Raw genomic sequence first — 25068 nt, forward strand, 5'->3', positions numbered from 1 at the left:
AGCGAAAGTGCCGCGATGGATGTACAAATCGGTAAACAATGCTGCTGGTATGATGGTCGGGCAACTGACGAGTCTCAACTGTCAACTATCAAGTCTGTTTTAGGAAAATGTTACCCGGACGAGAGTTTTATTCTACAGTAAATGGAACATTGTTTTTTTTTTAAAGTGCCATGGAGTCTTGCTCTCAAATGTCGCTTTTACTCCGTATGAAGAGGAAACGAGGATGCTAATGATAGCATGACGGACTCTACCTCAGTTGGAGAAGGTTAGTTAAGCAGACCTTTTTGCTTTTTTGTGGTTATTTTCCATTAGTCGTCGTCAATAGCCGTCATGTTTGTTAAATACAAAATGGAGCCCACTGGGCGTTCTTCCTAATACTTTTGAGAGTTCGTTGTGAGTTGTGACGTTTTACTAGTACGGTAGTCCGTCAAAAAACAAACAAGACATTTCCCACATTTTGTTATATTACAGCGTTATTCCCCAAAAAATATTAAATCTCAAAACTGTAAGTGTTGACACCTTTGCTCAATTGAGTGCAACTTTGGCTACGGTGGCAGGCTCAACTCTTTCGTTATATGATGCCACAAACTCGAACGTGGTTCAAGCTTGTGTACCTACCTCCGTTTTTTTTAAAACAAATACATTTGTTAAAATCCAGCAATTAAAAAAAATCTTTAATTGTAAATACTTTTCATATATTTCTCATGTTATATATAATCTTCAAAACTTTCATAATAAATTAAAACCTGTTGTCACTTTTCAGCAGCTTGGCACACCCGCCACCACCTGGTGCCTAATCATGGTGATGACACCCAGCATTTGGACACCACCCACAGACCAAACACCACATCCGATAGTGATGAAGATGATGTCACTGATGGGTACACTGAAGAGGAGGAAGCGAAAGAAGATGATGTTCCATCAAAACTCACATCATCTGATCTTAATAATCTGAAGCGAGAGAAACCATTGTTTTCCAGCGGCGTAGAGCATTCCAGGGCATGTGTTCACTTAAAGCTGTGTGATGAAAGTGAAGACATCGTTCCTTACACCATCAACAGATACCTGAGGGATTATCAGAGAGAAGGCATCAGGTTTATTTACAGTAACTTTTGCCATTCTAGAGGATGTATCCTGGGCGATGACATGGGCCTTGGGAAGACCGTGCAGGTATACGTCAAAGCAGCCTGGAATATTTGGTAAAAGTGTTTGACAAAGTGCATGGGAAGGCATGATATACTGCATTTTCTGCTTGCCTTGCCAAATTACCAGGGATGGCAGAATGTGTTTCTTAATTATCTTGCCAAAGTGCAAGGAGGGGCACATGTGCTTCATCAGGGCGGGTGTGGCTCGGTTGGTTGGTTGAACGGGTCATCTAGTGATGGAAGAGTTGGCAGTTTGAATCCCATCCCAGATTGTTTGATGTGTTCAAGTCCTTCAGTTCACCTCCAGGTTGGCATTTCAAATGAGAAATTGCTCTCGATTGCATGACTTCGTTAAGCAAGGAATACATATAAAAATGATGGCACAAGCTTGCATTGCCTATTTGTCCTCTTTCCAGAGCGAAATAGAAGGCACAATATGTTGCTTCTTCATCTTGCCAAAGTGCAATCAAAGGTAAAATACTGTAGTTGCTTTGCTGTTCCTTATATTTCCAAGGTGAAAATGGAGGCAGGATATGTTACTTCACCTCATTAGCTTGCCAAGGCTCAAGTGAAGATGTAATATGTTGCTGTGTCTGTCAAAGTTAAATTGTAACAAATTTTTTAAAAAGTAGCCATCATTCATAACAAATCCCATACGAGAGCTTTCGATCTGTATAATTTATGTTGTCATTGAAGACAACACAATGAACCTGTAAAATTGTGAGGAGCGTTTCTTCACATTGCTCTTGGGGTTCTGTTGCAGGTCCTTGGTTTCCTCGCGGCGGTGTTGCACAAAAAAGGAACTTGGGAGGACATTGAGAGCAACAAGCCTCACTTTCTGCAAAGTCAGACCCCATCCAAGCAGAGGAAGCCAAAGAAAGTGGGTGCAATGATAACCGCATCAAAATGGCTAAAGTAGCTTGAAAGGCAGGGCAGTGACATTTGTTTTCAGATGACATTCAACCAGATGAAGACTGCATTAAGTGCAACAATAATGTGAGATGGGGGAGGGATGGAGCGCCGGGGATTGCGGTTGCCTGCGAATGTCATCAGGGCCAGTGTTTTTGCGATCTGTTGTAGCTTTTCCTGATTGTGGCCCCGCTGTCAGTGCTGTATAACTGGAAAGATGAACTGGACACCTGGGGCCACTTCCAGTACGCGGTGGTCCACGGGTTGAGGAAACAGGAGGAGCTGGCTCGCGTCAAGAAGGGCCGCGTGGAGATCACGCTCACCACCTATGAGACTCTTCGCCTCTGTCTGACTCAATTTAATAAGTGAGAGACTTTAAGATGCAAGTGCAAGACACAAATAATGACTTCCTGTCTGCGTTAATGCTGTTCTGTGCATTTATTTCTTTGGCCTGTGAAAGTATTTCAGGCACTTGTTAATGCTGCTGAATCAGAAAGTGTGTACAAACTTGAATGGTAGAATGTATACAAACATTTATCACTATATGTGTTATATGAGCCTAAGCGGTGGAAAAACGGAATGAATCAGGCCCTGACACCAGTTTTACCCACTGACACAAAACTTGGTTGACATGTCTATCATAATATCCATCCATCCATTTTCCAAACCACTTGATCCTCACTAGGGTCGCGGGGGGTGCTGGAGCCTATCCCAGCCGTCTTCGGGCAGTAGGCGGAGGACACCCTGAATCAGTTGCCAGCCAATCGCAGGGCACACAGAGACGAACAACCAACCACGCCCACACTCACACCGAGGGACAATTTAGAGCGCCCAATCAGCCTGCCATGCATGTTTTTTGGAATGTTGGAGGAAACCGGAGCACCCGGAGAAAACCCACGCAGGCCCGGGGAGAACATGCAAAATCCACACAGGCAGGCCGGAGCTGGAATTGAATTTCATGCCTAAAACTATTTCATATGTTATATTATGATAGACGGGCGGCCCGGTAGTCCAGTGGTTAGCACGTCGGCTTCACAGTGCTGAGGCTCCGGCCTCCCTGTGTGGAGTTTGCATGTTCTATCTGGGCCTGTGTGGGTTTTCTCTGGGTACTCCGGTTTCCTCCCACATTCCAAAAAACATGCATGGCAGGCTGATTGAACACTCTAAATTGTCCCTAGATGTGAGTGTGAGCGCGGATGGTTGTTCGTCTCTGTGTCCCCTGCGATTGGCTGGCAATCGGTTCAGGGTGTCCCCCGCCTACTGCCCGAAGGCAGCTGAGATAGGCTCTAGCACCCCCTGCAACCCTTGTGAAGATAAAGCGGATCGGAAAATGGATGGATGGAGGACTGTACCTTATCTCCCCGAAGTGCAATCATTTGTCATTGATGATTTTGCTAACTGTCCACAAAAAAGTTGTACGTTGTTAGAAAAAGGTCGGTGATAGTGGCCTATTACGTTTATTGGAGTCAGAACATGGCATCAAGGTTGGTGATAGTTAATACTGCCTGCAGTTGTAATTACCATTTATATTCTTCACATGACCTTTTCTTCTCCCGCAGCATCACCTGGTCCGCTGTGTTTGTAGACGAGGCTCACAAGATAAAGAATCCAAACTCTCAAATAACTCAAGCAATGAAGGGTCTCAAATGTCAGGTCAGGTTTTGTCCTCAAATTTATATGGCAGCAAGTAGATTTTAAATGAATCATCTTTTTTTTTTTAAACTCAGATCAGGATTGGCCTAACTGGCACCATCCTTCAGAATAATCTTGAGGAGTTGTGGTGTGTCATGGACTGGTAAGTTTTTGCTTGTGGGCATTTTTTGATCATTAATAAAAAGTCATTCAGTTCCAAATTTGTCACAGGACTGTTCAGTGACTTATCAAGTGATTCAGTCTGGCATGTTTTTTGCATTTTCTGGAACTATGTGTAACCTTGCTGTTCTGTTCTTCCACACAGGGCCGTCCCTGGCTGTCTTGGCAACCTGGGGCATTTTAAGAGCAAGGTATCAGAACCAGTTGAGCGAGGCCAGAAACACAGTGCTACCAAGCGAGCCTTAGCGACAGCGAGAAAGACCATCAGAGACCTGGTGAGAAAGATTTCCTTCTGTTTCCTCCGAAGGACCAAATTGCTCATCCAGGACCAACTCCCGAAGAAGGATGACAGGGTGGGTAACGTGCTCTCAGGTGATGACCAAGTGGCACCGTACTGAAGTGCTATCTTTTGGTGGTGCACTCTAGGTGGTGTACTGCTCTCTGACTGACTTTCAGCAGACGGTCTACCAAACTGTGCTAGACTCTGAAGATGTGCAATTGCTTTTGAGGTCTTCAGAGAAATGCGATTGCCAAAGTGGACGTGCTCGACGGAGATGCTGCTATAAAGTCAGTCCACCTATGCTATATTTTTTTCTCTTTCAGGCCTTGTAACGTGGTCGCCTGTGTTGAATAATTGCTTCCTTCCACTTAACTTTTGATAAGAGTTTTTTGAATTGGAGTGAACGGAGTCTTTAAATCTGCCAGTTTAGCGTAGCATATTTGTGTTTCCCTTGAATGCGCCACTAAAGTTAAAAATACAGCCTTGTTTTGAATGCGTTCTCACTATCAGCAAGGCCTTTATCTTTACAAAGATAATCAGTTGTGAGACATACTGTGCATTTTTACAATTTTTGAACTTTCAACTGCCAGCCCAGTGACAAGTTTTGCTTCGATTGCCATGGCCTTGGCATTGCTAGTCTGGTTATTGTGTCAATTAGTTTCCTAACCGTGGGGTGGACGTTCACAACGGTTTGCTTACAGACGCATTGTTATGAATAGGGCAATTAAACAATTAAAATTTACTTCGCCGTTTAATTTCACAATTGATTTTTGGGCCAGTACTCCAGAGACCCGAACTGTTCTTATTGAACCCATTAAAAAGACACTTTTCCATAACCGAAGTTCCTCCCTTGCAGATCAATTCTGAGGGTGTGCCAGCAAAGGCGCAATACTTCACTTACCTGTCTGTACTGAGGAAGGTTGCCAGTCACGTGGCACTGCTCCAGTCCACCACAGGCACCAGTAAAAAACAGGTACTATAATCAACAAATTATTATAATCATTCACATTAATTGCCTCAGTCGCAACTTGACTTTGTTCTTTTAGGAAAAGTGCGTGAGTGCCATTTGTCAAAAAGTGTTCCAGAAGTTTCCAGAGTTTATGCGGCGGTGCAAAGATGAAGCGTTTGAGGCGCTGTCGGACCCGATGTATAGTGGCAAAATGAAGGTGCGGTACAGTAATAAGGCTCGGTGTGCTTAATTAATTTATTTTTTAAAATTATTATTATTTTTTTTTTTTACTATATTTGGGATTAAAGGGAATCATTTTGTATGATGGTGGCTTTGTGCAGACTCCCATCCAACACAAGCTTGAGTTGTGGTTGGTTAAGTCGGAACACAGGCACGTCAAGAGGGTGCACACACTGGTTGTCAGTTTATTTATTTACCCCCCCTTGTAAAACTGAAAAAAAAAATCAGTTGATTTGTATAGTCAGTAAGGTCATCTTAATAGTGGAAAACATTTAGAATGTGTAGACATTTTATATCCTCTCTGTACATGTATGTTAATGAAGACCTTTTCCCCCCTCAGGTTTTGCAGAAGCTCCTAAGATTCTATCTGCAAAGGAAAGACAAGGTGCTCCTCTTTTCACTGTCAACTCGGGTAAGGGCTGTGATTGAATGCACAATAATTTCCATTTATGACAAATTATATTTGGAATAATTTGTCCCATGAATTTGTGGTGCAATGGTAAGCAGATTTTAGGTTAAAATAATGGCTCAGGCCTACCCATGTGGAATTTACATGTTCTGTCCGTGCCTGTATACATTCTCTGTGCGTACTTCCTCCCATATTTAACAAAACATGCTTAAGTTAATTGAGGACTAAATTAGTTATGAACGTGATTGTGATTGGTTGTTTGTCTATGTGCTCTGCGATTGGCTGGCGACCAGTCTACAGTGTACTTGACCTCTCACTCAAAATCGTCGGGATCTGTCTAAGTGGCTTTCAAACAAACAGGATTGGGAACAGAAACCCGGCACAATAAACCCAGTGAAGCGTGAAACTTCCCTTTAGAGAACCAACACAAAGTTGTTGCAAAACCACCCGCAAAATGTGTACATTTAAGATAAATTTTCCTTTAAGTTTTGATCAATTCTGCAAACGGTGATGTTTCTTTCTTCAATTCATTTTAAAGTGTATCAAATTAAGTGTCCAAAGAGAGTACAAAGTCTCATTAGACGTGCATCTGTCCCATAGGAAATTGGAAATTTGATGATTTGTGATCTTTACGGCGGAATTTGGAAGGCGTCAACATTCTCAAATGGTGACTCGCATTCACAGCCGCTCAGTTTTTAGGCTACAGGCACACTTAATTGCTGCTCCCGTTCAAGCCCCATACCTTATTTATAGACAAAACATACGCAGCAGATGTGGCTCTTTCTCTTTCTCGCTCTCTCGTGATTGGGATTAGTGTGTAAGCCATGGGGCTTTATGCGGGAAAGCAATTAGAGCTCTTAAGAAAATGAGACAGTGCAGGGTCACCAGAGACTGAACGATAATAATTAAGTTGAGGACATTGATTTCAGCATTGTTATGGCAATCAACCAAGCGCTGTTCATGGTGATCATGATGCTTGGTTTTTTATTGACACTTGTTAATTTTCCACTAGTGTATGTTTTCACTTTGAAATATTCAGGGTTCATCCATTTGGAATATATGGCGATTTTGAGAAATGAACTGGGTAGCAGAGTAGCAGGTCAACAACTCTTAACCAGCCGTCCAATTTCTTTCATGCTTTTTCGGGGAAGCTGGAACTTATCCCAGCTAACCCCGGATGAGAGGTGGGGTTCACCCGGGAATGGTCCCCAGTCATTCCCAATGAATGACCACATATTCCAATGACAATTAACAGGATTTGTTTTATTGTTGTTGTTTGGGTCCTGTCAGCTGTTGGACATTCTGGAGAGCTACTGCATGGCTGAGGGGTATGACTATAGCAGGTTGGATGGGACTACCAAAGCCAAGGAACGAGTCCACATCGTCAAGGAGTTCAACACCTCCGCTCACATCAACCTGTGCCTGGTGTCCACCATGTTAGTGTGCCAATACATACTCCCCCCCCAAAATCCAAATGACTCTATTTCAGTAGATAGGCATTTATTTCCTCTGCAGATTGAGGGACAGCTTTGTCTTAGATATCACACATTTTTGCAATATTAAACTAATTTATTAGATTATAATTTATGCAGGGTGAAACTGAAGTTAAATGCAGGCAGGTAAAAAATAAGTGAGCTGTGACACGTAAACAAGGATGCACACAACATTGCGCAGCGATCACTTTAAATCATCTCAGATAATGTTGCCCAGGCAGCTGGTTTAAAATACACACGAAAACTGTACCCTTAATTTCATCTGAAAAACTGTTTATTGGCTTCGTTGGGTGCTGCTGTTTTGCTTAGTAACAGACTTTGCAGATACTACTTATTTCTGAGACCTCTATTTAAGGGAAGTGTTTTATTCTTTTTTTTAACTCATTGACACTGTCCGTGATGGACATCTTTGAGAAACAAACTGTAATATTTAACGTGAAGAAAAAAAATTATGACAATATTGACTCTTTCCAGGGCGGGAGGTCTTGGTCTAAACTTTGTAGGGGCCAATGTGGTGATATTATTTGATCCAACGTGGAACCCAGCCAATGACCTCCAGGCTATCGACAGGTTTGTCCATTTTTTATCAGATTCCATTCTTTCGCATACAAATATGTGGCTTGTTTGACATGGTTGATATGGTTTGCATGTTCTTTGTTTTTTTTTTGCATGGTGTTTAGAGCATATCGCATTGGCCAGTGCAGAGACGTGACTGTTTTCAGGCTAATCTCATTGGGGACCGTGGAGGAAATTACCTACCTCAGACAAGTTTACAAACAGGTAATCCGGTAATTTTGATGTTGATTTGTCATGGGACGTCATGTGTGTGGCAGGATATTATCAAATTTCACTGAAGTGGTAAAAAAATAAAAAAAATAAAATAAAAATAAATTGTTTCTTTACACAGAAATAATATATTTCAGTCATCTGCGGGTTAAATGCTTTGGAGCCTTGTGTAGCAGCTTGCTCGCTGTTTTTCAGGGCCCTTAACATGCTGCTAAAATGTTTGCTGTGTGTGTATATCCTGATGAAAATCGTGTTTCAGGGGTCCCCAGGGAGACCCCCGAAAGTCACTTAGTAGCACCCCTGGGAAGTTTAAAAAACAAATTTGCCCCTGACAACGATTCATTGCCTGACCATTTATTGTCAAAGGATGCACAAAAACGTCGGAATGACAGACCCAAACAAGTATTCCATATAAATCCCACAGAAAAAAAAAGCACAGGCATCTTGAAATGATAAATTACAAGATTATTTTTGTTTACAATCAGCAATTACAGAGCTCTGTTGTCGGCGTGGAGAGCGCACGGCGGTACTTTGATGCCGTGCAGGGCGCCTATAAGGGGGAACTGTTTGGGATTCATAACCTCTTCAGGCTACAGACCCAAGGCACTTGCCTCACCCGCAAAATACTTGAGGTAAGATTTGGTGTGACAATAAGAACTCCCCATAAAAAAGCTCCATCCAAAAAATATCGGATTTAAGTCCCAAACTTTGTATTTCAATAGTTTATAACATTTTATCTTGCATATTTTTTTTTATGGTCTCCTCCGCATTCTAGCGTGAGGGACAAGTGGAGGCGGGCGTCATGACAACCAGCACACACACAAACGTGGAGGCTGTGGAGGAGGTGGAAGAGAAGGACGAGACCCATAGGCACAGCGTTGGCGTGAGTCGCTCTGCTTTTCTCAGCGACCCGGAACACGGAGCACACATCTTTCCCATCCCTTGCTCACACATCTTCTCTCCCCAGTGGCGCGCTCAAACCTCTCATTCCCATGCTTAAAACGGGGATACCTCTTATGGGGGCCTCCTGTGTGGTCTGTCAGCCGTTTGACTGACAACAGTGATTCTGGTTCCTTCGTAAAAGTACACCAAACTACTGCCGCAACTATATATACATATAACGGCACTATGGTACACAGGGCGATTGTAAATATTTCCTGCTGACTTTAGGGGAGATGTGCGGGGTAGACACTGGACTGCTCGTCAGTCAATCACAGGGGACATACGGACAACCTACCATTCACATTCATTCTCATACACGTAAGGACAATTAACTGTCATCATTGGATCGAAAAGGCATGTTGTTGGAGGGTGTGGTGAACCCACAATACATGGAGAAAACCCACCAAGCAAGCATCGGCAGAAAATGCAAACTCCAGATTTGAACCCAGAAAGAAGCCCAGTAATGTGAATCCAAACTACATAACCACCAATCGTGTTGCCCTCTGTCCAATTCCGTTTTTTTCAAAATGTCTTCAATCATCTTTAGTTGGGTTTGCTCCAGACATCCATTAGATTTATGGAAAGAACCGGAATCATACATACACTGAAGCTTATAGCGTTTATGGTTCCACATGCATGCACGCAAACTTTCCCGAAATGGACAGATCTGTCCGGTGAACACTAAAAACTGGATCATCCATGGTGGTCCAAATGAAGTCCAAATGTTTATAGCTTCTGGACATGTCAGTTCCTCATATTACATCATAATGGGAGCCTGTGTCACATTGTGGTTTATTATGATTTGCTATTACGAACATCTGTTTTGTATCCCACCAGGAATGTTCTCATAGGCCCTTTTTTTAATAGCTTCCAACCCTTTTCTATGCCAACGTACTCCTATGTTTTTTCCTTGCAGGAAGCTGGAGATGCATCCAAGGAGAGCTCGGGTGCATCTAAGATCCCCAGAGGGCTGCAGGACTTCAGCAGTGGGAGTGACGATGATGTCGAGGCGGAGCGGGGAAGTCCCAGTGGAGGACGTGGCACAAGAAGTATGGATTCCTCCACCAGGCTTGGTCCAACCAGTTTGCTGCAGCAGGATTTTGCCATACTACTCCAAAGGCTTCAAGCAATGCCGGAGTCGGGTGATGGGGACAGTAGTTCAGGTGGTGAGGGGACAAGCACTTTGGTCTCTAAGAGCTTCAACATTGGGAATAATGTTTACCCTGAACAGGGAAAAATCACGATATTGAACGGCAGTACAAAACAAGGCCCGAAATTAGGTCGGACCAATTTAGAGACGAGTGACAAGGAGAGTGCGAGAAGTTCCAAAAATCCGCTGCTTTCCAAATCACACCGCTTTGAGCAATATTCCGATGAATCGGATGATTTCGACATTGAGACGCTAACACGGTCTAAGGGTGACACCCTGAACCCCCACCAAAAAACTGGCAGGAAACAACAAGGAAGAAGAGTACACAGCAGAAGGAGAAATACAAGCAGAGGAGCCATGTTCACTGAGGACATTGAGACCTTCACAACTTCAGAGGACGAGAACACCAAGTGCGCAGATAAAACCAAAGCAGGGCTAAAAGATGGTCAAGGATCTGGAACAAGCTCGGGCCGACATGAAAGTTCTCCATTCACTCATGTGGAAAGGCAAACATCTACAGCCTCCACAGAAACCATTGATACTATCTTAGGTAAGACTCTGGAGAAAAGTCATGTCGTCGCATTTGACTAGAATGACCTCTGTTCCTGATTGAAGGTGGGGTGCGGGAGGTGGCGTACACGCATTCCAACCAGCGCGTGGTGGGCGGGAGCAAAGCCGAGGAGCTGATCAGTCGAGCCGCGATGAAGGATGTGTTTGAGCGCAAGATGTACTCTCAACTTCCTGCAAATGAACTCCTCACCCCCTATGAGGTACACAACAATATTTAAACCACAAGACAGTGAAGCCCTGTTTATCGCAGGCAATATGTTCCTAACTGAACCAGCACTAGGTGAAAATACACTACACTGTACAAGAACAGACCTTTTCAGTTTTACCCGCCCCCACTGCTTTAAACACATTCAAATTTACAATTCCACATTTAAGCACATTGATGACATATTTGAACGGACAAAAAGATTGAAAGCAGAAAATACTGTCTAAGCTTGATGAATGTAGTTAATTGCTGAAATTCGGACGGATCATCATAATGTATGTGCCCTGCTTAACCAAATCAAAGCTGACATTTTGACCATTCTTAGAAAATGCAGACTTGCAATTGAAGCATACTTGCTCCTTGAATTACATTTCATGAATCCACAAAAATGTAAATGAAGACATGATCGCATATTGACCAACAGCCAACGTCATATGCGTTCCAAGCTGAAGGAAAGAAAACCATAAATGAAAGTATCTCATTTTCTGTGATTGGCTGGCGACCAGTCCTTGGGTAGAATGTCAACATAGATGGGCTCCAGCTCGCCTACAACCCAAAGAATGGCGCCTTGAGATACGATTGGAGAGTTTTTTGACGTATGGGTCTTTTTTTCCCCTTCTTTTTTTATAATTGTTATTTTTTAGCCTTTAGATAGCCTTTAGCCCGGTAGTCGAGTGGTTAGTGCGTTCCTCACAGTGCAGAGGTCGTGCATTCAAGCCCGGCTCCGGCCTTCCTGTGTGGAGTTTGCATGTTCTCCCTGTGTGGGTTTTCTCCGGGTACGCCGGTTTCCTCGCACATTCCAAAAACATGCCTGGCAGGCTGATTGAACACTCGAAATTGTCCCTAGGTGTGAATGTGAGTGCGGATGGTTGTTCGTCTCTGTGTGCCCTATGACTGGCTGGCAACCGGTTCAGGGTGCCCCTCGCCTACTGCCCGAAGGCAGCTAAGATGGGCTCTAGCACCCCCTGCAGCCCTTGTGAAGATAAAGCGGATCGGAAAATGGATGGGTGGATGGATAGATAATCGCAAACATTTCCGATTGGCTGATGATCAGTGCACTTCAGAACTTTTCTGTGGTCTCTTGAAATGGCAGATTTTCACTTATTGCACAAAGGCCTGGAGCGTATTCCCCCATGGTAAACGAGGGCTCACTATGATAAGATCTGCGCTCATTTTTTTTTTTTTTTTTTTTACATGCTGCGCTACAGGAAAGCTTGTCAGAAAGCCAACCCGACCAACAGCCATGTGCCGCTCTCAACGGTCCGCAGCAGCTTCCTGGTCATCACCCTGTCACTTTCACTAAGAGCATCGTGCAGCACACCAGATGTAACACCTTTATCTTGGGGCAGACTCCTCTCACCATGCGCAGGTAATGAGAAACAGGAAGAATCCTAAGGAGAATATGGATGGTAGTTGGGGGTGGGGGATAATGGGAAGTGTGTACCCTCCCAGGAAAGTGGTGGATTTTTCATGGAGGGAGAATTCCTGGCAGTGTTGGGAAGTCGGCCAAAGCTCACCGCAAATTGAATGTCGAGCGCCCCCATCTGGGCCTCGGGAAATGGCATGCATTCACACAGACCACCTCTGAGTTCGCCCCAACACCCTTTACCAGCATCCTGCCAAACATTACACACTTGTGTTCAGACCCGACGGTGCAGGGGAATAAAAAAGATGGCCCCCAGGGACTTTACAACGGATATGCACATACTTCCAATGAAACACTTAATGTAGACATCTTTCCAAAATACACACACACACACACACACACACACACACACACACACACACACACACACACACACACACACACACACCGGCACCTTCTTTAGCTGTGATATCATTCCCCAGGTGGAAGAAGCTGTCTCTGCCTTGAGGCACACAAAAGTGTGAAAACATACCAGCCATATAGATTCCCCGTTCCGTTTAATTCAAGTCCGCACAGGGGTGTTACTGCCATCACTTTTTTATTTATTGGTTTTTCCAGGGAAAGCCACAAGTTCTATTAACGAACACCACTTGTTACTGCCACACTTTGAAGTGTTTCTGATCTTGAGTCCGGATAAACCACACTTTTAATAACAAGGGCCTTGGGGCGGCAGAGGAAAACAAAGCGAAAACGCCTGACTATGTGGAGAAGTATTCATCTTGTGTCGTGCATGATGTGCCACCAGAATATCTGATTAATAGCGTTGGGCTTGTGGCTTAAAAAAAAGACACAATAAGTAGCAGATGGTGAGTTCCAAATGCAGTGTAAGTGCCAAAGTTGAAGACAATGTACTATGTGACGCTGGCTGACCGAAAAACAAAATTTCCCATCGGCAGTCATTATATCTGGAATAATTCATTCCAGAGCCCAGTGGTCACTTAAAGAAAATCTATATTCACAACACTGGCAATGTTTCCTGTAGGTCCATCCATTTTCTGTATAGTGCTTGTCCTCATTTAGGGTTGCGGTGGAGCTGGGACTTTGCTCCGCGGATTTTTAGGCGAGAGGAGGGGTACACAATGGACAGGTTGTCAGTCAAACAGGGCACATATATGCTAGAAAAACAACCAATCACACTACCATGCACACCAATGGACAAATTACAACGGGGTGGTATCCAAACTATGGCCCAGGAGGCATTTGTACTCTGCAGTCCCATTTTAGCAGCCCACGGCAGATTCTAAAATGAATAATTGACAGTGCCTGTGTCGAAGGAGGAAGAGGACATTCATTCTCGCCTCTCACTTCCTTGCTTTCAATCATTCAGTAAAACAGAAGTCTGATCTTTATCCATTTTCTACCACATGTTTAGGTTAGCTTAGTACAGATTGCTCTTGTTTGGGTTCTGAATACGCACACGTGGAAGCCGTCTTCAGGCCACGGTTTGTGCTCTGAGGTATAACTACAAAAATGTCAGGAAAAGCCTACTAAAACATCCAAAGTTTATTTGGGGTAAATCAGAGGTACTCAAAATAGCCACTGTGTGCTGATCGCATTTAACATGAGTTTAAATGTGATACATTTATTCTGAACTTACCCACATCCTGTTCCAAGAGTGTGTACAGGTTTGTTTGACCATAATTTCTCACTTGGTTATTTTTACTTCTAAAAATCTAAAATATTTGTAATGAAGTGCACACTGGGCTCACCAGAAATGCTGACATCACATATCATGGCACATTTCCCCCAAAAATTTCCTGGAATACCAAATTGTGCAAACTTAAAGATGGGGAAATCCACTGTACTGTTGACTCATTTGCCAAATTAGAGCTGCTGGTGTTCAAAACCTCACTATGTCAAGTGTGTGTGTGTGTGTTGGTGAAAAGGGAGCAGCTGCAGGAGATGGCGTCCAAGTTGAATTTCCCCTCGGCTCAACAGTTCGCCGCTGACGTTCTGAGAAGCGACTCGACTCAGAGGCTAGAGTGGCTGAGACGCTATTACGTCACTCTCGGCCACCCAGAACTCGCCAGCTTCGTTGCCAGCAACTTCGCGCCATCTGACGAAGCCCAGATGCCACCTCCCAAAAACTTGGAGAGCAGAAGGCGTAAATCCAACCAGAAGTGTCCTGAACCTGAGAAGAAGAAAGAGAAGTTACAGAAAAATTCACGGGAGTCCCCAAATGTGGATCCTGAAGAGCAGAAGGAGGCGGTCAGCTGTGCGAGAGGTCGACGCAGGACAAGGAAGGCTAGTGTGTCCAGACCTGTTGGTGGTCTTGGTGTGTGTCAGGCCAGCAGCAGCAGTAGTTGTCTAGACGCTCGAGAGGTGGCGGATATTCCCCTCAACGTGGAGCAAAAGTCAAATGTACAAGAACAATCCCAGGAGGCGCCCGCTCAAGAAAGAGCCTGCATTCTCACAGAGCTCTTGGGCGATACCTCCATCCTGGACGACTTGCTCAAACCCAAATGCAAGGTCTCCCCCCATAAAACATCCACTTCAGTCTTGGCTTCTCCCCCTTCATCCAGAAGGACCTTCAACTCTGGTGCGCGTGACTCTCCGACGACACAGCCGAAAACTATAAGAGGAGGCTGCAAAGACTTCTGGGACATTCTGAACGAAGGCAACGAAGAGAGCATCAATAGGCTTACGGACCTGGACGAAGTGCAGAGAGTTTGCGTCAAAACCAATTTGGCAGCCCGCGCTCAATCTGTGGAGAAGGAGAGCAAAAGTCTCTGGAAGACCAATGACAAGTTTCTATGGAAGAAATAAAAATTGTTCAACATAAAGCATGCATCCCCAAACATCACTTTTATTGTTTTTATCCAAAGGTAAACATCTACAGCCTTGTGTTTACTGCCCTGCAGATCTGGGTGTGTGTTTTTTGTAACTTGTTGAACTTGACTTTTACCAGTTTTAGGCTGACCAACCAAACAGCGGATGGAAAAATGCTGACATCATTAGGTACATTTTAAATCTTATTACGTCAAGCTACTGACTAGAACAGTCCCGTTACAAATTAATTATTGTGCTTTTGATAATATTCCAGCTAAAAGTGAAAGCCTCTTGGAGTTGTTTCTCTAAATTGAAGGTCAATATTTATTTTACTTTGTCATTTTCGCGTGATTTTATCTTTTAATGTTTGCTGCCGGTTAAATAAATGCAGACAATGATTGGTTGTTGGTTTTTACTTAAATAAACTCACATTCCTTTTGACTTTGCCACTCAGTCATTCTATGCATATATTATAAAAGTATGTATTGTTACATTTTATTTAGAGTTATTATTTGATGTCATTTACGTAACCGTCACCTTAATACTGAGTGGTGGCATGACCACGTAGACCAAGTTTTGTTGGAGGCACAGATTAGTTTTAGCTTCTCATAAGCAGCACAAGCGGTACTCAATTGCTCGGCGAATTTGTCGACGTGGGGGTTAGTCATGTCCAGGCACCATTCACATTAGTGAATGAATTGTTGCATTCATGAGTTAAACTGATTTTACAAGTGTCTTCTTAATGGGAACACATTTTGTTTGGCACACTTTTGCGTCAGCTTTCGCAAGCGAATGAAGGAGTTGGCCTGGAATTCACCGGCGAGATCCAACCCACTCTTACACACACACACACACACACACACACACACACACACACACACACACACACACACACACACATACACACGCAGCCAAAGATCCACCCCGCTTTGACTGAAACACCAGCGAGATCAAGCTCACTCTGACACGCTTGCTGACAAAATCCAGCCCACTTTTACATGCACACTTAGTGGGGAGATCCAGGCCGTCAAGCAGTACTTAAGGAAGGTCCGCCACTGCCGGACGCTTGTTTTGCTGAACATGTCCTAAGTGTGAGTTTCGATGGGAACTCTATTGTAAATGCCCATCTCATATTTGCACATAATTTCCCAATTTCAAAATGGATCTACGGGCTCAAGGAAATACGGCCCGAGGAGCACATATAGCACCCCAGCCCACTTGAAAAAATGACCAGAAAGTCGATATTATCACCGCAGGGAACACACATTTATGATGGCTTTCATGTCGGTCACGTTGAGGCCAAATAAGAAATTTCGTTCAAGTGCATTCAGCTCACACTCCGACCTGTGTTTAATCTCTTTCAGCTGCACTGCTGAGGTAAGCGGAGCTGCCTTTTAGATGTTTGGCTGTCGCTAGAAAGTGCTGATAGTTATCGCTAAACAAGAGCGGAGGTGCGTGCCTCAGCAAGACACGGCCGCCTGGAATATCTTTGTGTGCATGGGTGGTAGGATGGCTGCTGTCTTCACTGTCACACCTGCAGTTTACACGGCAGCCAGAGAAAAAGAAAAAGCCCCTTTCACGCTTTACACGCCCCCCACCCCACACACACACTTTTTTCCCTCGTCTTTTCCACCCACAACTCCCTGTATGTGTTAGATTATGATCGTTCACTTGGCAGCCAGTTGAAGTGCGATAGCTGGGAATTGAACAATGGAACAGCTCGCCCACTGACTGACACTAGTTGGAAGCACATGGAGGTCAACTGGCGCGACGAAGCGATTTTCCTAAAAGATAATTGTAGCACAAGGTAGCGTGGTGTTTTAGTGATTCGCATGCCGTACCTCACAGATCTGAGTTTCGGTGTTTGAATCTCAGCTCCTGTGTGGAGTTTGGCCATTCGACCATGCTTGCATGGGTTTTCTTTGGCTTTACTCGGGCTTCTTCCCACATTCAAAAAACATGCATGTTAACTTCATTGAATGCACCCTTAAAGACGATGAAAGAATTTTCATTTATAGAGGCTACACTTCATTCATGGCATGAACAACGCCCTCACCAAGCTTTCACTGAGCTGTGAAGAATATGGTGCCTATCATAAGCTAAACTGTGTGTAGGTGTGACTGTATATTGCCACTCCAAATTAAAGGTTACTGTCAAGCTAAACATAAAACAAAGACAAGCACGTAGCTTCACCTTCATAAATGCTAACATGCAATGGTAAACTTCATAGGCACATGGGCTAACAATTAGCATCTATGTGACATGTTTGTATACAAATGGTGGGACAACACATATTGACAAACAATAATATTGTACCTACAGGCAGTTAGTCTTTATCCTCTGCAAAGAATGACTAATATTTACTGCCGTACTGCCAGCTGACCCTTTACTCACTCATATTCGAAATTGTCTCCAGCTCGTAATAACTGTTTTAATTGTATTCCTTGCAGAGGGAACCCCACAGCTGTGAGGATTCATTTTCATTTTTGCCGGTTCCTCCATTAGTGTGACAAGGGAAAGGTGAGATGTCTGTTTACATTCCCTGCCAAAATAAGCTGAGTGTCAATGTGTGTGTAAAATAAGCTGAGTGTCAATGAGTGTGTTACAAAGTGGACGCGCCGACGTGGCCTTGCGGAGTTTATTTGCACAAGTCAAGACAGTGACACCTAGTTTGATTTGACTTGTTTAAAAAAAAAAAAGTGAATGGCCAGTGGCCTTCATTGACCTGAGGGGGCCCTCAACCCAACCAATCCACCCGTAGATACGCTGCGTGCATAACAAAGTGATGAAACACATCCCGAGAGCACGCTGTCAGAAGTGCAGGTTGAGTGGAGTCACCAAGTGTCCCTCAAGGTACCATCTGTATTCATTTGTTGTGTAAGGGCCAAGTTACTATACTCCGAGGTAGCGGTTTGTATTTTTTTTTTTTTTTACGTGATCTATTACAACCAAAATTACATTTCTGAATATTAAATCCAGCCGTATCAAGGCGTACCAGTGCAGTACAGTTTAATGTTTTGCGGTAAACCAACAATTATAGGAAAGGTACATTAAAAAGTCAATTTAAGTTCACCTATAAAGGTTGGATTGTATTTTTAGGTTTATCACGAAAGTTCTTCCGAAAAATGCTGTAACATTTGTGACTGTCCTCTGTGACCCAGCAGGGGGTGGGGCAGAACGCAGGAGGTCTGTTCAGAACAAAAATGGTGTGTTTTCTTACGAGGGTAAATATTGAGGGACGAGAAATAAACTTACGGAAAAAAGGCAGGATTTTTTTTCTGCTAAACTGCCCGCCTCTCTGTTGCGTTGCCAAGGGCCCGTGCGTCACTTGATCCATTGTTTAGCGGACGGAGGTCTCGCTAAGCAAGTGGCGGCCTCCGCGCTCCAGCTGTAGCTCCTGCTCTGTTTATGTTTGCAAGGCCCTTTGCCTTGAAGTGGGCCTACACAAGCAAAGCTGAGCCATATGTGAGCGGCGGCCCGATGGAGAACCTTTTGCTGTAGCCTGCTTTCTTTTTTTGGAACCCACCTCTTTTCCCTCCTCTTCTCATCATTAGCTCCTCATCCTTTTCCCACCACCATTTTGTCTTCACATTGTGGTCTCTCGGAGAAGATGGAGGGCTGGAATTATCTTCGGTGTGACCACAAAGAATTGCTAAATATCTCATTGTGCTGCACGAACACTCATTACCTTTTCATGTAGCTACAGTGGAACCTTTGACGCCGAATACCTCTAAAGTGCTCACATTTGGGATTTTATACCAAGAATTAAGAGGGAACCCCTACTAATGAGTTATAATTTCACAAATACTCCATTTTTCACTAACTCATCAACAACTACTCTTGGCGGGGAAATGCACTTACTGTTACATTGAGTTACATTCCCTTCACTGCTTGAATGTATTATTGTTTGTACATTCTTTTTGGTTTGTCACACAGCGAGACTTGCATCACAGCTGTTTCACCAATCCACGATAAATGCAAGTGACGTTAAGTAAAAAAAAAAAAAAAAAATGGAAAGACACTTTTGAAATCCGCATGAAAAATACGTTGCAGGGACGCATAAAGCCATCTCTCTTAAAATGTGCTGTTACCGAAAGTAAATAATCTCCGACGTTCATGTGCTATTAAAAAAATAAATTGTAAGTTGCTCTCCAGTTACTCAGTACTTTACTCTTACTCAAGTACCCGGTAATTATTTTTCAAAGTACTTTTTACTTTGACTTGTGTCCTTTTCTAAACTAGTACACTTACTTGAGTACAATTTTTGACTACTCTACCCACTAGAGCTCCTGAATTCAGCATATTTGGGGCAGGGGTGACCAGTTTGTTATTCCTCTAAAAGGTTTTATGATTGTGACGGCTGATTGGAAGATGGTGTCAATTATGATAGCGGATAGCGGCAATGACTTCCATGTCTTAACACTTGGCTCAAACCTTGAACGTGGCTGCTGACCCGCTCTCCTGGGTGGGCCACTGCTGCTTTACGCTTGTGTTGGATTATCTTTGGGTTAGGGTTCGGGTTATGGCCTTGTGTTTACTGAGACAACAAGCGAGAGGCGTCTCAGGAGGGGTGAGGCGTCACACAGGCAGCATCCTCAGAAGACAGCACCTTCTCCTCCACCCCCGTTTCGCCTTCAACACTCCTAACACGCGCACGCTGCATCGCTCATGTGGAGGTTGTCGTCCAGCGTGACCACCCACAGGCTTTGTGACATGAGAATAACATTCCCCTGGCTCCCGCTAGGTTTTTCAAGCCACGCTTATGGAGAATTTGTGCTCAATTGTGATCTGTTACATGAGCAGCCCCCAATCTTTTTTTTTTTTGGTATGGCCACAGCAGTCAACTGGAGGTTCTGTTTGTATTGCCCTAAAATTATATGGACAAGAAAATCCATTGTAGTGCACGATTCAGAATTGATCAAGAATATATTCCGTAACCAGGGGTGTGCATGGGGGTGAGGGGAGCCACAAGGGTGGGGGATTTAAAAAAAAATCTAAGATTACTTGAAGCCATTTATTTTATTTCCCTTTTGCGCGTTACGTCACAACCTTCGTAGGAACGTCCCCTCCACCTTGACGGATGGCAAAATAACGTTGTGCCTGTTGAAATCGTTGAAAAGCTGCTGGGTCAAAAGTAATTAACCCAACTTTAGGAAAACTGAACCCAATCTTCACAAAAGTGGAACAGAATCTTGGTGTCAGTTGTTCCATGTTGCCATGATCGGAGCAGACCACACACGAAAAGGCCAAAACTGTTAAATACTTGATTCTCTGTCTTTATGTGTGGGGTCTGACAATGATTAAAAATGTTTGAAGATTTGAAAAAAAATCCTTATGTTTGTACCGAATTGTAATCACTGTGTCAGTCACTCAAGATGCAATCATAGACAGAAGTTTAAGATTCGAACTGCAATAATTTCAGAACCGTGAGACATGCTAGCATCAAGGCGCACAGTCCAAAAATTCCTTTGTAACAATAAAGGGCTTAATACAGTACCCTGGCCTGGTGGTCAGCAGACCATTTGCACAGTATAAACATTTTTGTGTGAATGAAGCTCTGACATTTAGCTAAAATATATATATTTTTTAAAGGCAAGCGCTATGATCAGAGTCGTACTCAGTGTGCTCAGAGCTGGTTAAAGTAAATTACAACGTGGCAAAAAGTCGTGGTATCACTAAATTACAGAGCAGCCAAGGTGAGGAAAATCCCCACCCACCTGGGGTTTCAGAAGGGTAAACAAATTTTAATTTCAGCCACACACACACCTGGAAAGTCCCACATAAGTGTTGCATTAAACTACTGTACCGTATATGGAATAATTTTGCCCAACTAATGCTTGTTTTATCGATGTCTCTGCCTATTTTGTATTTCCTCAACCAGCATACCTTGCACAATCTGCACAAGCTTATAAAATTATTCATGACATTTTTTTTCGTGAACTTTATTGAGTCAAGGCACATTACATTAGAAAAATCTCATGGCAAACAAACAAATGGAACTTTCCCAAAAACATACATACAATCACAATTGTACTTGTGAACTCTGGGCCTGTTTGAACAATTTTGTTCGGCCAGTCACTTTATGTTCCAGGGTTAAAAAGAAAAATCTTTCCTAAGTTTGATAATTTCTCATGCAATGGTTAAAAGTTACTCGTCTATAACATGTACATAACATAAAAGTTGTTTATCAAAACTACTGGTGACCTCTCGCGCAGTTACAAACACATCCAGTGTGAATCATAAAAAGAATGATACTATTTCTATATCAGCTGCTTTGCCGCAAGTGAAAAACATATTTCAGCCACAAAGGTATATGGTTATCTATGAAACTAATACACCACTACAAAATAAAACCAGTAGATAATAAACAGTGTGAAATTAAATACCTGGTTGACGGTATCAATATTAAGCATCATTACTTGAGTTACATGTTTGCTTTTGTTGGCGCTAACCAATTCAACACCGTCCGACCACGTGACTTTTGTTTTCTTGTCTTCAACAACCAAGAGCAAGTCAATATTTTTTTTCTTCTCAGAGGTCCCAGACTTAAAACATCCGTCCAGCCATTATCTGAACCGTTTATCCCGTCCGGGGTCACGGGGACCTAAAACATCCCCGAGAAATTCTTAGAACGAGTTCTGTCCTGATTTCTAACATGTATCATTCAAAGTCTTGCCTTTTAACAACCCCTAGTGGTCTTATTAAATATTGCACCACATGTTACAACTTCAAACATTCCAATCTCCCCGTGTAGGCGATAACAAGGCATCCGTTTCTTGTGGATGTTCATTATTCAGGGCTTCACTATATTAACCAGAATTGTTTAATTCACTTTACACAATTTCCAGGTCCCAAGCCCAGGCCCCCCAAAAAATAGGAAGGGTGTGCAGGAAGGGCATCCTGTGTAAAAACTGTGCCAAACAAATCATACAAGTGACTTAGTGTGCTGACCTTCCGGAAGTTGCAATAACTTGGCATGGTTATTGCACTCCATCTCCTTCAAGCTTCCTTTACAACAGGGCTGGAACTCTTTTCTGCTTGTTTTCTCTCCACGTACTCCTTTAGACCTTGTAGCATAAACTCTGTGTGGAGAATCTTGAGTGGGATGGTGTGCAGTAACCAACCCTGTGCACATCCACAAAAGAAGAATTATTTTCATGCTCCTTGCATCCATACAGCATTCACATCACTTCATTTTACTGTCCACAATTTGCTACGTTACAGCCTTATTCTAGACTGGAACAAATTTTCACCAACAACTATTGACCCTAAACACACAGCCAAGATAGCAACAGTGGCTTCGGCATGACTGTGAATGATCTTTGAGCGGACGAACTAGAGCTCAGACTTGAGTAATTATACATTTTCAGAGAGAAAATGGCTGTGTACCGAAGCTCCCCATCCGACATGATGGAGTTTGGGAGATGTGGCATAGGGGAATGGGCCACCCTGACTAAAAGCCAAGCTTGCGGCATGTGATCTCTACGTTTGTAATACATTTACACATACAAAACAAATGGAAAAGAAAACGTTTTTCATGGCGTTGTTTTATGGTATTCAACATTATAATAAGCTAGCTAGCTAGCAAGTTATAGCTCACTATCCAGCTTGCTAGCTAGCTGGATTGTGAACTGTAACTCGCGAGTTTACTTTATCATTTGTCACAGGCTACAGCTGCAATCGTCACATATAGTGGACATATATTACTCCTATCAAAAATATAGAAACAACCAACAAAGTTCAAACAAAATCAACAAGCAACATTGCAAAATTGATTGTACCCTGCCTACTGCCCGAAGACAGCTGGGATAGGCTCCATCATGACCGCGAACCTTGTGAGGATAAGCGGATTAGAAAATGGATGGATGAACACATATTAGGGGGGGGGGGGGGGCAATTTGTTCCATTTTGGAGTTATGCTGTAAAGTAGCAAAACATGGACAATGTGAAGTGCTCTGTCATAGTTTTCGGTTGTACTTTACCAGTAACTAGTACCTAACAGTGAGTTTTCCTTACCAGGAACATGTGACAGAGGCTGCCGTACGTTTTGTCCCCAGCTCTGATATATTGCAGCGAACTCGTCACAAAATCTTGTGGGGCCAACATGGTCGCGTTCGTTTGCTGGTAGCCCACCATGCGAGTGGAGACGCCGAAGGGTGTGACTGCCTGAGACAACAAGAAGCAAAGCGGTAAAAGGAGAAGCCGTGCCGATCCCTTTTGTGTAGTTAAAGGAAGGGTGGGGATCTTTTCTGAGGGCCATGACGAATTTGCAATTATTTAACTAATAATTAAAAACAAGCAAGTTCATTATGAGACTTTGTGAGCATTTACGGATTAAATGTTTTGGGGTGGGGACTACCGCGACCTGTTGGAATGTGAGCATAACTTGTTTCTGTCTTTTTGTGCACTATGAATGCCTGGCAACCAGTTCAGGGTGCCTCTCGCCCGTTTTTCTCAGTTTTTACAATCGTGTAACAGGCTCGGCTGTTGGTTCCCCACCCCTGATTTAAAGGGTTTAGATGGTTCTGGTACCTGTATAATAATGCCTTTGTCTTTGTATTCTGCGTAAAGACCTTGAGAAAATCTCTCCACAAATATCTGCAAGAGTGAGACACAAAGCTGAATTAGGGGAACAACGTTAAAAGTCACAGAGAGGTTGAATAACCGATGCTCAATACTCACTTTAGATGCAGCGTACAGCGAATACATAGGAAAGGGAATGGAGGCAATTCCGGATGCAATGTTTACGATCACCCCTTTTCTCCTGTTTACCACACACATACAAAATCTCAGAAAACAGCTTGGTTCATGCAATTACGGGCCACATCCTTTGGTACTCCTGCACTCTGCGAGTGATGTCATTGCACCAACTTGGGTCGCTAAATGTGGAAACCAAAAACAACTCTGTATGATGCAGCGCAGTTCTAAATCACAAACTCAGAGCCAGCCTACACCTTCATGGAGCCGCGTGCAAAATTTGATTTTTGGCCCTCTATTTCAACCAGTATTATAGATGATCGATCACTCACACATCTACTATTAAGTCAATGTAGTCGTGTTACTAACAGCGTCAAAACTTCTTGCTCTGTTTTTGTGATGTGCAAAACTCGAGCTTCAAATAAAGTAACGAAAATTTGTAAATAAACTCCCCTATCCCAACATTGTTCTTGCTCAGTTCTCCGGGATCTGTTAACAGTTAACTGGTCAGCCACAGCAGTAAACATACAGTCAAAAGAAAATCACAGGTGGGCATTATTTTTGTTATCATTGGACTGAGTCGCAAATTATTCTGCGGGTGTACCTAATGAAGTGGCCATTTTTCTGCATATAGTTCAACACCAGTTTTTTTCTTTGTTATTGTCATCAACCACTAGCAGCCATTATAGTCACATAATTAGTTACAGCAAATGAGGGAAACCTGTTTTCCATGCCTGGAAGGATTATTTTGCACATCTGTTGCAAAGAGAGAGAGAGAGAGAGATTTTAGGGATATGCAAAGTATTTTGTACTTTGAAATATAAGAAACGCAGACAGAACGTTAAACTTCCCAAGTCAAACACAATACAAATCTGTGATGCTGGTTGATGTCCAAGTTAACCCTTTCAGGGACAGTGGTTACTACAGTGGACAGTTTATCGTGTTATCAAGTTACAGGTTACATCAGGCATGTCCAAAGTCCGGCCCGCGGGCCAAATCCGGCCCGCGGTCGAATTTCATCCGGCCCTCGGCCCCCGTCATAAAATCAGTGCCGTCTGGCCCGCAGGTTGGGCGCAATGGAACACGCGTTGCATTGACTGAGGTCTCGTAGACTGGGGAGTGATGTTTCATAGAGTACTGCTTCCCTCTAGTGGCTAAATGAGTAATAGCATTCACTAAATGAGTAATAGCATTTAGACACTAGAGGGCATCACTCACGAGTTAACAAGACATCACTCCGTGTTTATATTGACTGATATGTCATATTTCAAATTCCTGTTTCAAAT

The 25068-nt window shown here is 43.3% G+C and overlaps 2 protein-coding genes across 9 annotated transcripts in view; one reads left to right on the forward strand and one right to left on the reverse strand.

Moving 5' to 3' along the window:
- ercc6l2 (excision repair cross-complementation group 6-like 2) lies at positions 1–19248 on the forward strand. Of its 5 annotated transcripts, XR_007962788.1 has the most exons (21): positions 1–265; positions 764–1170; positions 1909–2025; positions 2226–2419; positions 3614–3707; positions 3782–3849; positions 4012–4219; positions 4293–4433; positions 5003–5119; positions 5193–5312; positions 5676–5747; positions 7035–7180; positions 7712–7807; positions 7918–8017; positions 8509–8655; positions 8799–8906; positions 9882–10665; positions 10731–10885; positions 12099–12259; positions 17536–18874; positions 18959–19248. XR_007962788.1 is itself a non-coding variant. In XM_052068485.1 (20 exons), exons 1-20 carry the CDS (start codon positions 238–240, stop codon positions 17588–17590), a joined length of 3318 nt encoding a protein of 1105 aa, XP_051924445.1. In that variant the 5' UTR covers positions 1–237; the 3' UTR covers positions 17591–19248. The 5 variants fall into 5 exon arrangements, 4 of the variants coding, with proteins under 4 accessions (XP_051924445.1, XP_051924443.1, XP_051924442.1 ...); XM_052068485.1 differs by having other exon boundaries at positions 17536–19248; XM_052068483.1 differs by lacking the exons at positions 17536–18874; positions 18959–19248 and adding an exon at positions 14203–15526 and having other exon boundaries at positions 767–1170.
- hsd17b3 (hydroxysteroid (17-beta) dehydrogenase 3) overlaps positions 12882–25068 on the reverse strand; it is a 17263-nt gene continuing 5076 nt past the window's right edge. Inside the window, exons 7-13 of one of the 4 annotated variants that reach the window (XR_007962790.1) lie at positions 24504–24538; positions 23768–23849; positions 23618–23704; positions 23102–23251; positions 22037–22210; positions 14577–15020; positions 12882–14504 (exon numbers count right to left, since the gene is read on the reverse strand). Coding sequence is in view for 3 of the 4 variants with exons in the window: in XM_052068520.1 (XP_051924480.1) it covers positions 22085–22210; positions 23102–23251; positions 23618–23704; positions 23768–23849; positions 24504–24538 (480 nt within the window). In the remaining variant the exon portion in view is untranslated. Of the gene's footprint in view, positions 15021–20081; positions 22211–23101; positions 23252–23617; positions 23705–23767; positions 23850–24503; positions 24539–25068 lie in introns of those variants that run through there. The other 3 variants (XM_052068520.1, XM_052068519.1, XM_052068521.1) reach the window with 3 other exon arrangements.

Source organism: Hippocampus zosterae, chromosome 6, assembly GCF_025434085.1.
Source record: "Hippocampus zosterae strain Florida chromosome 6, ASM2543408v3, whole genome shotgun sequence".
Lineage (NCBI taxonomy): Eukaryota > Metazoa > Chordata > Actinopteri > Syngnathiformes > Syngnathidae > Hippocampus > Hippocampus zosterae.

Bases quoted from the DNA above. Each gene is read 5' to 3' on its own strand.
- ercc6l2 (XM_052068482.1), top strand. From the start codon at position 238: ATGACGGACTCTACCTCAGTTGGAGAAG. The intron at 2,026-2,225 runs GTGGGTGCAATG...GATCTGTTGTAG, and splicing joins AGCAGAGGAAGCCAAAGAAA to CTTTTCCTGATTGTGGCCCC. The intron at 8,018-8,508 runs GTAATCCGGTAA...GTTTACAATCAG, and splicing joins TCAGACAAGTTTACAAACAG to CAATTACAGAGCTCTGTTGT.